The sequence below is a fragment of the Colias philodice genome, chromosome 14, assembly GCF_061535455.1.
Source record: "Colias philodice isolate Cphi_HAF_F1 chromosome 14, ilColPhil1 Martin Lab GWU primary, whole genome shotgun sequence".
Taxonomy (NCBI): Eukaryota; Metazoa; Arthropoda; class Insecta; order Lepidoptera; family Pieridae; genus Colias; species Colias philodice.
Window position 1 is genome coordinate 6,340,060 of NC_143099.1, and position 14,925 is coordinate 6,354,984.

Below are 14,925 nucleotides of genomic sequence, written 5' to 3' on the forward strand. Positions count from 1 at the left end.
GCTTACAACCCTACGTTTTAATTATTGAAAACTTTTTGATAGATTCAGGATTATGTCAATTGAATAAAAAATACAACTCTTTACCTATGAAAAGTAATAACGATTAATAATTAATAACATGCTATTTTAAGCAGATTCATCTCGAAAACTTTTATTTAAGTTAATGGCAATTAGGTATAATATTTTTCCTCAGGTTCATTATACGCGATATTATCTTAATGTATTCATTCTTATTTATAAAAGCTTCACAATTTATGCTTACAAAAATTAGTCGTAAATTAATCATAATCCTAATTGATTTTTCTTGGTATTTGGAAGTTTTATTTTATGCTTAATCGAAAAGAAAATTTATCTCCATAAACATAGACCGGTACTAAACGTTAATTATTAATTATTTATAATATAAATATTAATGGTTTTAATTTTAATAAAAGTCTCGTGCCTCCTGGTGTTCTATTTCTTACTGATTGATTATTATTATTTATTATAATTATCAATAAAAGGCAAGTAGATCGTCTTTTAGTATTCTTCTAGAGACAGTATTTTTGTACAACAAAAACTAGCTTAAATTTGTTAAAATTCAACGAGAATCAAACTAAACCTGTACAAAAAATTGTTTAAGTTATCAAAAACAATAAATTATATAATGTCCATTTTGAAATTAACAGTGTAAAGGTCATCTTTTATCAGTGCTTAGAGCCGGAAAATGTAGATATTAAATAAAGAACAATAAAAGTAATTACCCTGAGATTATACAGATGGATAGAAACAAAAGGCGAAAAAATAATAACTCAACAGTAATAAAATAATTAATTATTTAATACAGCCTTTTCCCGTGCCATTTTCAGGATAAAAACTATACAAGTTATCCTCTATTTGTGTGCCATATGAAAATTGTTTCAGCAGTTTTTTCGTAAAGGAGTAACTGATCAACGTGTGGCACTCAGGGACTGCCGCGGTAAAGCTATTGCACACAGAATTGCATGCTATGCCTTTAAGCCACACCTCTGTGCCCGTCGGAGTGGGGAGCGTGAGGTTTTTTCGTTACGGAATTTCTGGATTCGGTCCCCGCGCTCAAGGCCCGCGATAGCAGCTATGCAATAGCTTAAAACTTTGGTGTTTATAACATTAGTAAGAACCAACTTAAAATCTAATACATACTCTCAACATTATTCACAACATTTCAATTACAGTGTGTTCCCGCACTACAGTTTCTAAGCAAGCTTGTGTGGACAAGTGTCAAGTTATTTGTTTCATCTGACGTTACGTCTCTTTTGTTTATTGCAAGCAGTTGAGATTCGCCATTGAGTGGCATTGTGCTTTGTTCAACTTGCATAGTTAATCCTTCGACATACACATTAAAGCATTTATTTAAGTTTAGTGTTTAATTCTCGTTAGCTATTTGCAAATGTTAGATATCGTGAGTGTTTAATGTGTGTGAAAAACTTAAATTATTAACTCAGGCCCCGGAATCACAGACACAATAGAAAATCTATTGTGTCGTGGACCGATCGGGCCTTTCGGGGCTCAATGGGATAATAAACTATTCTCGTTTCGCACTTTCAGGAAATAAAAAGAAAGGTGGTATTTTTTTAATTACCACATAAAATAATGCAAATTTACGCGTGGTTTTTTAAAAAAAATGTTATTAAAATATCTCATGTTGCTCACTGATACTGTTTGGGGAGCAAATAAAATATGAGAGAAAGAACAACATTTCCATTGAACACTGAATAAACTTATAGCACAGGGAAATGTAAATATCTATTGACCCGACCGAATATCAGAATTCCGTTGTTTGTATTCTCTAACAAACACGTATCACGAATCTGGAAGCTAATCAGAGTTAGATTAATGCAATTATTCGAGCCAATAGGTATAATACAATGTTATTGTATTCTGTTGCTTTCACGTACTATAACTGATATGCGAATTATGTGATATCTTCTTTTGTGAACAATTATCGAGACAGCTATTATCGTACTATAATGGTATGCATTATTATCGCTCATAATATATTAGTGACTGACTTGGCCATTGAAAATTTGGCCCAAACATAGTGGGTAACTTGAATTAACACTTTTTGTCCCGTAAATCCTACGGGAACGGGAACTATACGGGGTTTGCTTTGAATACGCGGGCGAAGCCTCGAGCGCATAGCTAGGTCTTCTGTATATCAGAAACACTGAATCTCTTATATTACACATGCTCTGTTTCTTTCCTAGGTAATAATGGGTGGTGGAAGAAGACACTTCCTACCAACCGTAACACCAGATCCAGAACATCCAAATCGAGAAGGCAGAAGACTAGATGGCAGAAATCTCGCAGAAGACTGGGCAAGGGAAAAGAAAAGGCGGCATTTACGAGCCCAGTACATACATACAAGAGAACAGCTATCGAAACTTGATCCACGGTCGGTGGACTATTTGCTAGGTAAGAATGATTAGACAGGAATAGAGGAACTTAAGATTATTGTAGAATTTTTGATTCTAAGAAGGTTTTTATTAACATAGACAAAAACCTACGATACTTGGGTAAGTACAAAAAAAAATATAATATGGAAAAATAGTCATGTTTAATACAAATATAATGCCAAAATGGTTCTACATCAGTATAAGTTTCAAAGAAAGTTTCTGTAATACTGGATTACAGTACCACTTTATCACACTTCCTTTCCTTATCGGCAAGGAAGGTCATTTGTAGATATCAGTTTATTATTATAGATGGTATGGATTAAAGAAAGATATTTATACAATTTTAATTTGCTTGATCTACATTTTGTTCCACGATCCGTGGATTATTTGCTACGTTAAAATAATTACTTTCAGGCTTGAATGAATTTGTAAAAAACATCGCGGAATTTTGGTCAAGGCGGCTTTGATCGAACTTTTTTTCCTTAAGCGCCGTTATGTTAATCATTATTAACGATACCTACTACTTAGTTTAAAACAATGTTATTTTTTCATTTAATTTCAAAAGAACAATGCCCATTTTTCACCTGAACATGTATAGAAATGAAACAAATCTTAAAATTTAGCTTATTTTATTGTGAACTCATTACGCTTATCATTTTTTTATCAGAGACGTAGGAAAAAAAGATTTTTGTTATTTTTCTAAACTCGTACAAACTTCTTAAAAAATGAAATTATGGTTTTTGAACGTTATCTGTAGAGTTGCTACGTTCCGTTTTACTTGCTGGCGAGTGACGACTGGAGACTGACTTTTACTATTTTAACTAGTTTTATTACTGTTTGTTATATTTTAAGTACTTAATTCTTTTACCTAAATAGTAAAATATTATGAACATTTATTAAAGTCAAGTAAAAAATAATACGAACATTATCAGTTTACGTTTAATTATGATGATGATAGAGTGAAACGGATTGTTTTGACGTTTGACAGCCGCCTGTCATATTCGAATCGGCGCAGTCTCTTTCGTTTTGGTACCTACTACCTAATTACTAATACCTACTTGGTACATATGTACTGCCTACATATTTCCATAGCTATTTGTGTTGATAATTTGCCCGCGACAATTCCTAACCTACAAAGTAGTAATTCGTATTTTTTAAAATTCCTGGCGTTTAACTGGTAAAAGTGAAAACAGGGAATTATTCCCTAATCAAGCACGCAGTATTCCTGCTATACTTGCGGTCTATACATAAACTTTCTTTATCAGGTTTTCAAATGTATGGAAGGTGGGCATTGTCCTTTATGAAGTAAATTAAACCGTTAAGTGATTGAGTGGCTAGCAGAGTTTAGTCATATTATTGCACGCCTCATAAGCGAAGCGTTGAGGTGGGTACTACTGTCACTTCGCGCAAAACATCTGATTTTTCAAACTTAAAATGTCTTTATGTATCATACATTGCACTTGTAAGATAATACATACACACACATATTAAGAAAAAACACTATTTTTAACGTTCATGATATTTTTGATGTCATTTTTGTTATTTAAACTAGTTAAAAAACAGTTTAAAAAAGTTCTGTCTTGGACGTCCGTGTGTCTGTATGTGCGGATCCTTTTTCTTGTTAACACGATAGCGACCGAAATACTTTACTAATCGAGTCTTTTTTTTTCTCTTACGCTTGAGTATGCTCAGGAATATAACCCTTTCATTTTTCAGGGTCTGATTCGATGTGGTTTAATTGTTATTAAATAAACAAAAATAATAATTAATAAATATTTATTAAAAAAAAATTATGAGGCGTGCACTTTTGGATTTTCCAAATTATTTATAAACTTTAGTCAATCAATTTGTATTACACGAACACTTCCCTTGCACTATACAGATCGTCTCATATTACAGTCTATCTGAGAGCGCTCTAGATACGTCCTAGGTGTTAGTCATTCTATTGCCATTATGCAACAGGAAATCCTATATCACTGAGAGTGTCATATGGTTAGTCAGAGAGGCGTAAAGTGATGCGACTTGATAACGCAATATCAACCTTAATAACACACGTTTGAGATCATTTCTATAAATTGCTTAATGCACAAAACTATATTATGTTACGACTCGAATCATTCCACTTCATTAGATAGCTAAGTTCAATATTTTACAAAATTTGTGAAGCATGTATTTTAAGATCGAGGTAAATAATATCAAGCATTAAATTGACATTCATTTAGCTACAATAGAGTCAGAAGTCAATGGAGTTAAAAGGCGAGGGATATTCACCATTTTCCTTGTTTATTTTCGTACAAAGAAATGAAACAGAATTTCCGATAATATCATGAAGCCAATATAACACCGCCCTCACCACAACTATTATTCTAACCAAGAACTATTATTAAATGTCACATCCACAAAAAGTTAGTCATATATAAGTTACTGCAATCGCAGTTGGAACGATGTTTTCCGCGATTAAATTTCCGTTCAAGGAAGTTTCACCAATCTTGAAAGTTTTCCATCGTCTCACATGTGCATCTTGGCACAGTGACAAGTTTGTCTGGCCAATTTGGCCTGAAAACATACAGACTATATTACCTTGTAACCGAGTTTGTTGACGGTAAAAAATGATGCGTGTCAGGAGAAAGGTTGCAATTTAAATGAATGATCAGGTGATGCGTTGAACTTTTACAAGCTACAAAATTGTATAGCATTTGCCAAAATTTTTCAATATATACGACTGTAAGTTACACGCATTCATTCATTTATATTACCCTATCAATTTCACTATCCTTCTATGAGGAAAAAGATTAAGGAGATAATATGGGAAATGCTATATATTTGATTAGTTTGGTTTTAATAAGATTAGAACCCATAAGTAATTGGCGTTATAATCTGTACATTTATGTAAATAAATTTCAGTATATTAAGGTTCATGTAACTTATATTAAGTAGCTAAATAAAGAAAAAAAATATCAACAAAAACTAACAATAAATATTTACAAATAACAAAAAATATTTAATTTTGAACGTGAAAAGTATACCACTTCGACAGCCAACTTTTATTTTATAACCTCATAACAATAATCCTATTAAATAAACTCCACTATTACCATTTACAAACTCATCCATATCAATGGCGTGCTTTCAAACCGTGCAATATATTTGACGCTGCAATTAATTAAGGGTGTCTGAATTCAAACATTTCTGGGGAAAATCACTCCAGTTGGAATCCTTTTAGTCGCTTGACTGACGTCTCAGTAAACATGAAGCAGTATTGCTTTATTTGCTCTTTAGACTTAATGGAAATGCGTCTTGGGTTTTGCTTGTGCTTTAAAATATTTAAAATTGTTGACAAAATCATTTAAAGGTTAGTGTAATTATTTTAATTGTTTAATTAGGTCTAAATTGCTTGTAGGTTATAATGGGTTATAGGTTATAAATGTTGTGGTTATAATGCTTTTTAATCATAAATTAATAATTAGGTACTCATATAGGCGCTAAAGCAAACACTAATAAAATACTTTTACAGTCGTGCCACACGTTTACTACAGCAGTAAAATAATTTCGAATAAAGTGATATAATATATACATTTCTTGTTGTTGTTTACCTGTTTTTTTTATGTATTTTACTAAAGTTTTATTGTTACCCAGTACCCTAATAGCCACTGACTGCGCTAGTTCAGTGACCTTAAGTAGATGTTAACCTCATAAAGAATTCTCTGTTTTGTCTTAAATAAAGTATCCCGTACTTACTTCCTGTCTCTAGAAAATATAAGTGAGTAAGGTTTAATGAGGTCTTTGACCTTTATACAATCAGATTATGACTTAATACACGTGTAACAAAATAAGTCTATTACGAACGTACATTTAAATGTTTTCCACAGACTAAATAACATTAAATCTTCATCCAAAACACCACATTTTTTAATTAATTTTAAATGAACTTTATGCGAAGATAAATTTTAATGAATCCGCTGCTATCTTATTATAACTCTGTTATGGAATTATCTACTAATCTAAGCGGGCTTTATAATGTTTATCTTTATAAGCGGCACCTATTAATTAATGAAAAGGAGTAATTATTTGCTTTATTAGTATTTTAATGAGAAGCTCGAAAGATAGATCAACAATTTAATATTGTCAACAGGATTAGGGCTTTCGTATTTAAATATAAAGGCTGAATTTTGTAGAATACTAGCCGCGTTCTAAGCTATTCTTGGGTTTATCTCTCTCCTATTTCATATAATATTGTATCTTTTATAATTATAATATCTATCTATTTGTAAATTAGTCCACCTTCATCATCATCATCTTCAAAACCTTTATTTCTTTCTGTTATAAATATCACTACGATAAACTTTCTTAAAGTTAACATTTAACATACCTATATGTATAAAAATAAAAAATGTGCCAATAAGACCCATGAAGCAGTTTAGATATGTATCAATAACTAAGTACCAAACTGCTCAAGTACCAGCAGTGGGAACATAATGGGCTGATGATGATGATGAAATTAAACCAACTAATTATACAGGTGATGAAAGAATTAAACCAATTAATTATACAGGTGATGAAAGAATTAAACCAACTAATTATACAGGTTTATTCGAATACTCCCACATGGAGTTCAACGCGGAGCGAGGAGCGGTAGCGGACGAGGACGGCACAAGCGCAAGCGGAAACGTGAAGGCCGAAGACCCATCACTCGCTGACATGACACGCGCTGCCCTTTCTATCTTGACAAAGAATGATAAGGGATTCTTCTTATTGCTCGAGGGTGAGTTGACTTTTAGTACTTTCCGTGACACTATGTCACTCAAAATTTAAAGGCTTTGTGTAAAAGTAAGGAAACTTTGTTCTAATGTGTTTAATATTAACATAACAGCCACGTGTAGCTATATAGTAATTATAATAGTAAACAATTAAGTTTAGAGATATGTTCCCGTATCCATAACATTAATTAATGGCTTCCTGTATCCAATTTCCCGAGTTCTGCCTTCCAATGCCGCACATTACTCAGAGATGACTTGCAAGAGTGGAATTATTTACCAAACGAATAATTTGATTGATTTTCATCCTACACACTTAATACAAAGATAGAATAGCGAACATTTGATATATATTACAGTTCTGCTGATTGTATGCTATTAAGAATCAATGATTTTATATATAAGTAAAAAGATGAAGATTAGCTTTTCGGAAATGCCACATCGAAATGTGGCTAATTAAGCTAACCACATTTTACTTCAATTCTCTCTTTTTCGCTCAAGATAATTGAACCATATAATCTCCCTTTATTTATTTATTGAAGTGAAACTTCTTTATCGGAGTTGGAAAAAAATTAATTGTAACATCTTTTCGTTACGCGTGACATTTTTCCGTTACGCGTCATCTTTTTTTGAAATTATTTTTTGAAAAATAAGGTCATAGAGAAGTTTCACTTCTTACGTGTGTACACTAGTACACGCACACATTTTTTTAGTTTCATAATATATCTCTTACTTATAATTGTGTGTGCGTTCTTTTGAAGAACAATGAGCCTGATTTCATAAATTTGTTATAGGTGGAAGAATAGACCACGCTCATCATTACAACAATCCATACAGAGCGTTGGATGAAACGCTAGAATTAGAAACGGCATTATTAGCAGCACTTGAGAAAGTAAACCCGGCGGAAACTCTGATAGTGGTTACAGCTGATCACGGGCATGTGCTGACGTTTGGTGGTCAGGCTACGCCTAGAGGGCATCCTATTTTAGGTAAGTTGTTATCTATACTAATATTATAAAGAGGAAAGGTTTGTATGTATGTACAGTGGTGGACGTTTAATTAGAAACATGTAACAGGATGAAGTAGTCATCAAATTTATTTACTTTTGTATATTAACGTATTAGAGATGAAGCATTATTTCATATTTAATAGAACACCCGTTTATCTAGTTTTATAATAAATTGCTTAATTTTAATCAAACGTTAGCTTAAATTAATAAAATTAAACAACTTTAAGTGAAGTCTGATTTCCAAGCATTTTCAGTCTGGACAACAAATTAGAAACAGCATGCTTCGAGTGTTCCAAAGTCAAAACCTGTTGAAATGCCGCCAATATTTTTTTCTTCTACAAATATTTGCACCGTTTTTTAAACATTCCGTTGAAAAGTTTCTAAAAATTAATTTGCTTTGCAGTATAAATGGGTAAAAGTAAGATCTGTGACCCGTCAACAAGAAAAATAATTTTAAGTTTACATTTTGACAAAAACTGGAGTTACAGGAAAAAATAAAATCATTTAGAGTGTTCGATAAAAATATATTCAATGCTACAGTTCATTTAAAAGAGCATGGTACTTCTGATTAAGTGCCTAAAAAAGCTCGACCATGAAAAACCACTGCTCGCGAGCATAGGCAAATAATTCTTTTCGCAAAGATGGATCCATTAAAGGTGTCAATTCTATTAGAAAATATGTTTTTGCAAACGTGTTAAAATCTCATACAATCTAAGGCACGACGTTGTAAAGCCGATGTTGTCTATAAAGATTATAACAGTCTAAAAACAACCCCATACATGCCCATAGTATAATGTTTCCTCCGCCATGCTGAACTGTTTATTTATTATCTAAGGCCTGGTTAACTGAACGACGCGCGAATCCTTTGCCATCAAAATTGATTAAATGAATCTCGTTTCATCCCAAAATAAAACTTTTTCACTGGCGGAATTTCCACCAGCAATTTCTTAGTAAATGAAAATCGTGGTTCCCTGTACTGCCTAGTAAGAAGCTATATACTTTCCTGGCGTCTCTCCCAAAAAATTTTGCCTCGATTTACTGCCTGCGAACCGATCTCATCGACGCATTGTGAGGTTCATCTTCGGAAAAAACTAATTTTATAATAGAATTTGAACTTTTAAATGGATCCATCTTTGCCAAAAGAATCATTTGCCTATCCTCGCGTGCAGCGGTTTTTCATGGTTGAGCTTTTCTAGGCACTTGATCGGAAGTACCATGCTCTTTTAAATAAACTATACCATTGAATATATTTTTATCGAACACTCTAAATGATTTGCAATTTTCCTGTAACTCTAGTTTTTGTCAAAATGTAAACTTAAAATTATTTTCCTTGTTGATGGGGTCACAAATCTTACTTTTAACCATTTATACTGTAAAGCAAATTAATTTTCAGAAACTTTTAGATTAGAATGTTTAAAGAACGGTGAAAATATTTGTAGAAGAAAGAATATTGGCGGCATTTCAACAGGTTTTGATTTTGGATCACTCGAAGCATCCTGTTTCTAATTTGTTGTCCAGACTGAAAATACTCAGAAATCATATTTCACTTAAAGTTGTTTATTTTTATTAATTTAAGCTAATGTTTGATTAAAATAAAGCATTTTCTTATAAAACTAGATAAACGGGTGTTCTATTACATACGAAATAATACTTAATCTCTATTACGTTAATATGTAAATGTTAAATGAATTTGATGACTACTTCATCGTGTTACGTGTTTCTAATTAAACGTCCACCACTGTATGTATGATTTTCATGCATAAACTACTGGAACGATTTTGATGAAATTTGGCACAGATAATCTTTAGACCCTGAGTAAGAACATAGGCTACCTTTTATTGCGAAATATGTACCATGGGCGAAGCCGGGGCGGACCGCTAGTGGTAAAATAATTATTTAGCTTGTTATAATCTATACATATAATAAAATCATAGTAAAGTCAAAACTGCACATTGAATGTTTTTTTTAAGAATAAATGCTAAACTCAAAAAGTACTGCATAGATTTACTACAAATTTTGCATGAATATTAGATACTAAAAGATCGGGTCAAATCGCGGGGATAGTTAATGAATAAACGTGTAATGATTTACTTTTTCGTATATTTTGTCAACTATATTTAGGGCTTTAATAAGTCAACGTAATTACAATCATTAGACAATTTGTAAAAACCATATAATAACATAGTGCATGTTTGTTAGAATAAACTTGTCAACTTCTCTCTTTTAATAATTCTGTTTAATGAATATAACACGATGAGCGTAAGACGATTACTAATTTCCTATACGTAGGTATTTACTGAAAACTTAACCACTAGCCTACTGCCTAGTCTATAATCAAACAAATAATGCAAATAACTTGTTTAGTTATTAATTAGCGCAGATCGTTATCCGTTTGTTGATACAGTTCAAGCAAGCTAAATGTTTGTAATTATGGTCTTGTGAGTTTCACTTCTGTAATTAAGTTGCGGTACGATACTGTACAAATTAGTCTAGTCATTTGCGAATATAATGATGTTGCTTTGATTTACGACGTTGTTTGATATACTCTGCGGAAAGATCGTTTTGATTTCATATCTAAGAATCTGTATGTTTATGTCGTACTTGATAATATCAAGAATACGATGTCCCAAGGCGAAATGTAAGGCAATATTTTTATGATATTTGGCTTAATGTCAACGTCCTAATAAAATAGCTTTAGGTTGATGTTAGATACAATAATGTACATAGAGATTCTAATGTATAAAAAGTAAAATATTGTTTCTCTCCTATCTTTAAATGATTTTAGGAGTAAATGTTACTTACTTTTAATCCCACATTCTAAGTTAGCATGACCGTCTATTCGTTCCAAAAATCTTTGCGCGTTGTAATGTTTATACACAAATATCTATTTCCAGATAATTTCATGTGATTTGCTGTCAAAGTCCCCAAAATTTGTTATTTACTTAAAACTTACTTACGATTCGATACTTACGGAAGTATTTAATCCAGGTGCAGACACAGTACCATCAGATATAGATGGTCTGAAATACACTACCCTTCTCTATGGCACTGGACCAGGTCATTCAGAGCCAAGAGCTTTACCATACAATGGAACAGCTTCTATGGCGGTAGATGCGGTACATGCAGCGGCTGTTCCAAGACAATGGTCTACACATGGTGGGGAAGATGTACCTATATATGCACTAGGTATGTATATATTTGGTTTAAAATATACTTACGCTACTGTATGATAATGGAAGAGGGAACTTCGAGCCCAGAGCATTACCATACAATGGTACTGCTTTGCTATTCCAAGACTGTGGTCGACACATGGTGGAGAGGATGTACCTATATTATATGCGCTGGGTATGTTTATAGTTGTATTTTATAATTATACTGTTGTTCTGTTTAGATTCGTAATTGGTGGAACGTGTTTAGTTTAGGTACGATTTTCGATTTTTTTAATTCAATTATATATTATATTGTTATGGTTGGTGTGGAAAAAGAGGTACATTATCTAGGGGATATGGTGTTTGTTATTTACTGTAGTAACTAGTTCGACTATTTCATTATATGTATATATTTTAACGGGTAGAATAAAATAACTAAGGGTTTTTAAAATTTGTTTGTATTTGTGTTTAAACAACCTGCGTATAATTTATCAACTGTCTTAAATAAATGACTGCCTGTCAAGAATTTACTAATCAGCAATAAAATTGTTAACATTAACTAACATTTCCAAATACTCAATCAATACAAGAAGCACTTTTAAATAAATTGCACGCTGTTCGATAACAGTATCATCCATAGTCAATTGTTAAAGTTTCACGATAATGTATTCAGTGTGACGTGTCTGGTGACTCGCCAGACTGGTTCGGACGCTTGGGAAATTGGACAGACCGATTGTTTCATTGTTATTTGTATGTGGGGCTTAATCAAACTGTGTTATGTGTGTTTGTGTCTTTTAATGACTGATTTATGAAACTAATAATAATAATTATGACGAATGCGCAAGTGGTGTGATTTGTACGGTGGAAAATATTGATTTGGGATGTTTTTAAAGACGTGTTAGTTATTCTCATAAATAAATATTGTATGAACGGATATTCATGATTGGTATATTTGATTAGTCTTCACTTAGTTATATAATGCTAATAATGATAAAAAAAACACTTATTGAAATAAATTTGCCCTAGTAGTAAAGCGGAAACCATTGAAACAAGAAAAATATGGATATAATAGTACTACGATACGATAAAAAAGACGTGTGGCACTCGGGGACTGCCGCGGTAAAGCTATTGCATGCTATGCCTTCAAGCCACACCTCCGCGCCCGTCGGAGTGGGGAGCGTGAGGTTTTTTTCGTTACGGAATTTCTGGATTCGGTCCCCGCGCTCAAGGCCCGCGATAGAAGCTATGCAATAGCTTAATAATATTACTTTATTGACTAAAAATTGTTTTCCCTTACCATAGGACCAATGGCAACAATTCTATTCACGGGGGTAGTAGAGCAAAGCTACATACCGCATGCGATAGCGTATGCGGCCTGCCTGGCGCACCAGGCACGGCGTTGTATAGAAACCACCTTCAATTTTAGTAAACCACAGGTAATGGAATAACTAGTAATATTATAAATGTGAAAATAATTCTGACTGTCTGAGACAGTGTGTGTTTGAAGAGATAGTTTGAGACCTGAAAAAGGAGATAGGATAGGAGATAGAAAAAAAGTTTTATTTTTATTTTTATACGATTTAAGATTACATTTTAATTTATAACTTTGGCTATTCTAAATTCTGAGATTTCAAATACAACATTAACTTCGGATGTTTTAAAAGAGTAAATCTTTATAGCTGCACTTATATATTTACACATTCAGTGATATTTTTATCATGTTTTGTACTTTAATTTTACTCTTGAGTGACATAATTTTTAATCTATATGAATCACTGGTTAGACAGTTATGTATAGGTACCTATAAAGACTGCTCGAACTAAAATATAATATTTATTTCCAACAGATAAAAATACCAAGTTGTGTTCCACCCGAAGTGAGCAGCGTGTCCGCGCCAGACGAACAGCGAAGCGAAGGCACAAGCGGGCGGCGAGTTGTTGTCGCTTCAAGCGTTATGTCAGACGAGCGAGTGCGATCTCAATCCGCTCCGCTCATGACCAACCGCTACCTTATACCGATCGCGCTTATTGCAAAACACTTTTGTAATTATAAATCGGTTTACAGTTTCGCAGGACTCTAGGATGGGTTGTAAATAGTTTTGGAATTGTATGTTTTGTCACGAATCACTGATAGACCGCTCCGTTTTTGGCAAGTTTCACGAGTAGTCCGCTCTGTATGGGCGTGTTTGCTTTAGAAGGTAATGGTATGGCAATGCTATAAAAAATGTGTGCGTGTACTAGTGTACACACGTAAGAAGTGAAACTTCTTTATGACCTTATTTTCAAAAAATAATTTCCTAAATGCAACATTACAGAAATACGTCGAATCACGCGTGGTAGGGATAGTAAAAAGATGGCGCGTAACGGAAAAATGTCACGCGTAACGAAAAAAATATGTTACAGTAAATTTTTTTCCAACCCCGATAAAGAAGTTTCACTTCAATATTATGATTAGTTATTTTAAATCATGTGAAAATGCTCTATTTCATGTCCTTTTTTTATTTCCTTTAGCTCCCACTTTTTTCCGCGCTGTTGCCGCGTTGTCGCCGCGACATTGCCGTGCTGTTACCGTCTATTGAAATAACGGCCTAAGACCAATAGCTAACACAGTTTCATATTAAATCACTACGCAATTTAAGTGTTGTATATTGATAATTTTTTAACGTTACATTTCATTCAATATATTTAAGAGATTTTCAACGAGTGGCTTTTATTTACTTTATATACCATAACTAAAAAGCTTCGAGTTTCATAGATTTTCAGTGCCTTTATTTGTGTTTGATCCCAGTTTTTCAATTTCTTAAGTGAAAGTTTCAATCTCGTATTTTGTAGCGTATTCTTAGATATATTTTTGTAGTTGCTTTTCATTTTAGAAGACCTTTATGCTTCTTAATTTTTCATTTTGTTGTCTATTGTTAAACTTCCAATATTTTTGTTAGCTCTAGTGTTATAGTCGACACTTTAAAGTAATAGTATTAATTTTAATATAATTTATACTTTTATGTATTCACCTTTGGTCTATAAGTTTTCTATATGCATAATTTTCTAGAAGGTCATTTGTATTCATCATGCTTCGTGAATTTATTCAGCTACTAATTATTACCCAACTACTTTGAGTTTCCTTTAGTTAAATGCTTTGATTGCGACAAAACCAGTGCAATTAGCTTAGCTTTTTCTGTTAAATCATTCAGTTGAATTGCAATACATTGAATAATATAGTTGAATAAGGGTTTGAAAATATTGTTAAACAATTTGTAATGATTTCGTTGTCAAGAAAATATATTTTTTAGATACAAATTCACTGTAAATAAAATTGTATTTGGTATATGTAAATAAACTATTGTAATTACTTGGTGTTTTATTATTGCCCCTAATTTCTTACATTAACACATTAATTTTTATAAACTAGATATCTATAGATTTACATTTTTTTATAGATACCTATATTTATGTTACGATGTTATTTCGCTCGAGGCTTGAACCATTGATTTTATAATTTTACGACTTGAATAACATGAGGCATATCTATTCAAAGTTATTATCACGAATCTGTATTTGAAAGTTCCGACCGTTTAATTACTTATTGGCACACGAATTTAG

At 32.5% G+C, this 14,925-nt stretch overlaps 1 protein-coding gene across 1 annotated transcript in view; it reads left to right on the forward strand.

Annotated features, from left to right (window-relative positions):
* The window catches only part of LOC149482884 (alkaline phosphatase-like), an 80,855-nt gene extending 66,233 nt beyond the window's left edge, over window positions 1-14,622 (forward strand). The window contains exons 7-12 of the mRNA XM_089703056.1: window positions 2,226-2,433; window positions 7,000-7,176; window positions 7,963-8,157; window positions 11,166-11,363; window positions 12,629-12,762; window positions 13,173-14,622. Coding sequence (XP_089559182.1) covers window positions 2,226-2,433; window positions 7,000-7,176; window positions 7,963-8,157; window positions 11,166-11,363; window positions 12,629-12,762; window positions 13,173-13,406 — 1,146 coding nt within the window. The 3' untranslated portion in view covers window positions 13,407-14,622. The remainder of the gene's footprint in view (window positions 1-2,225; window positions 2,434-6,999; window positions 7,177-7,962; window positions 8,158-11,165; window positions 11,364-12,628; window positions 12,763-13,172) is intronic.
* The last annotated feature ends 303 nt before the right edge of the window (window positions 14,623-14,925 follow it).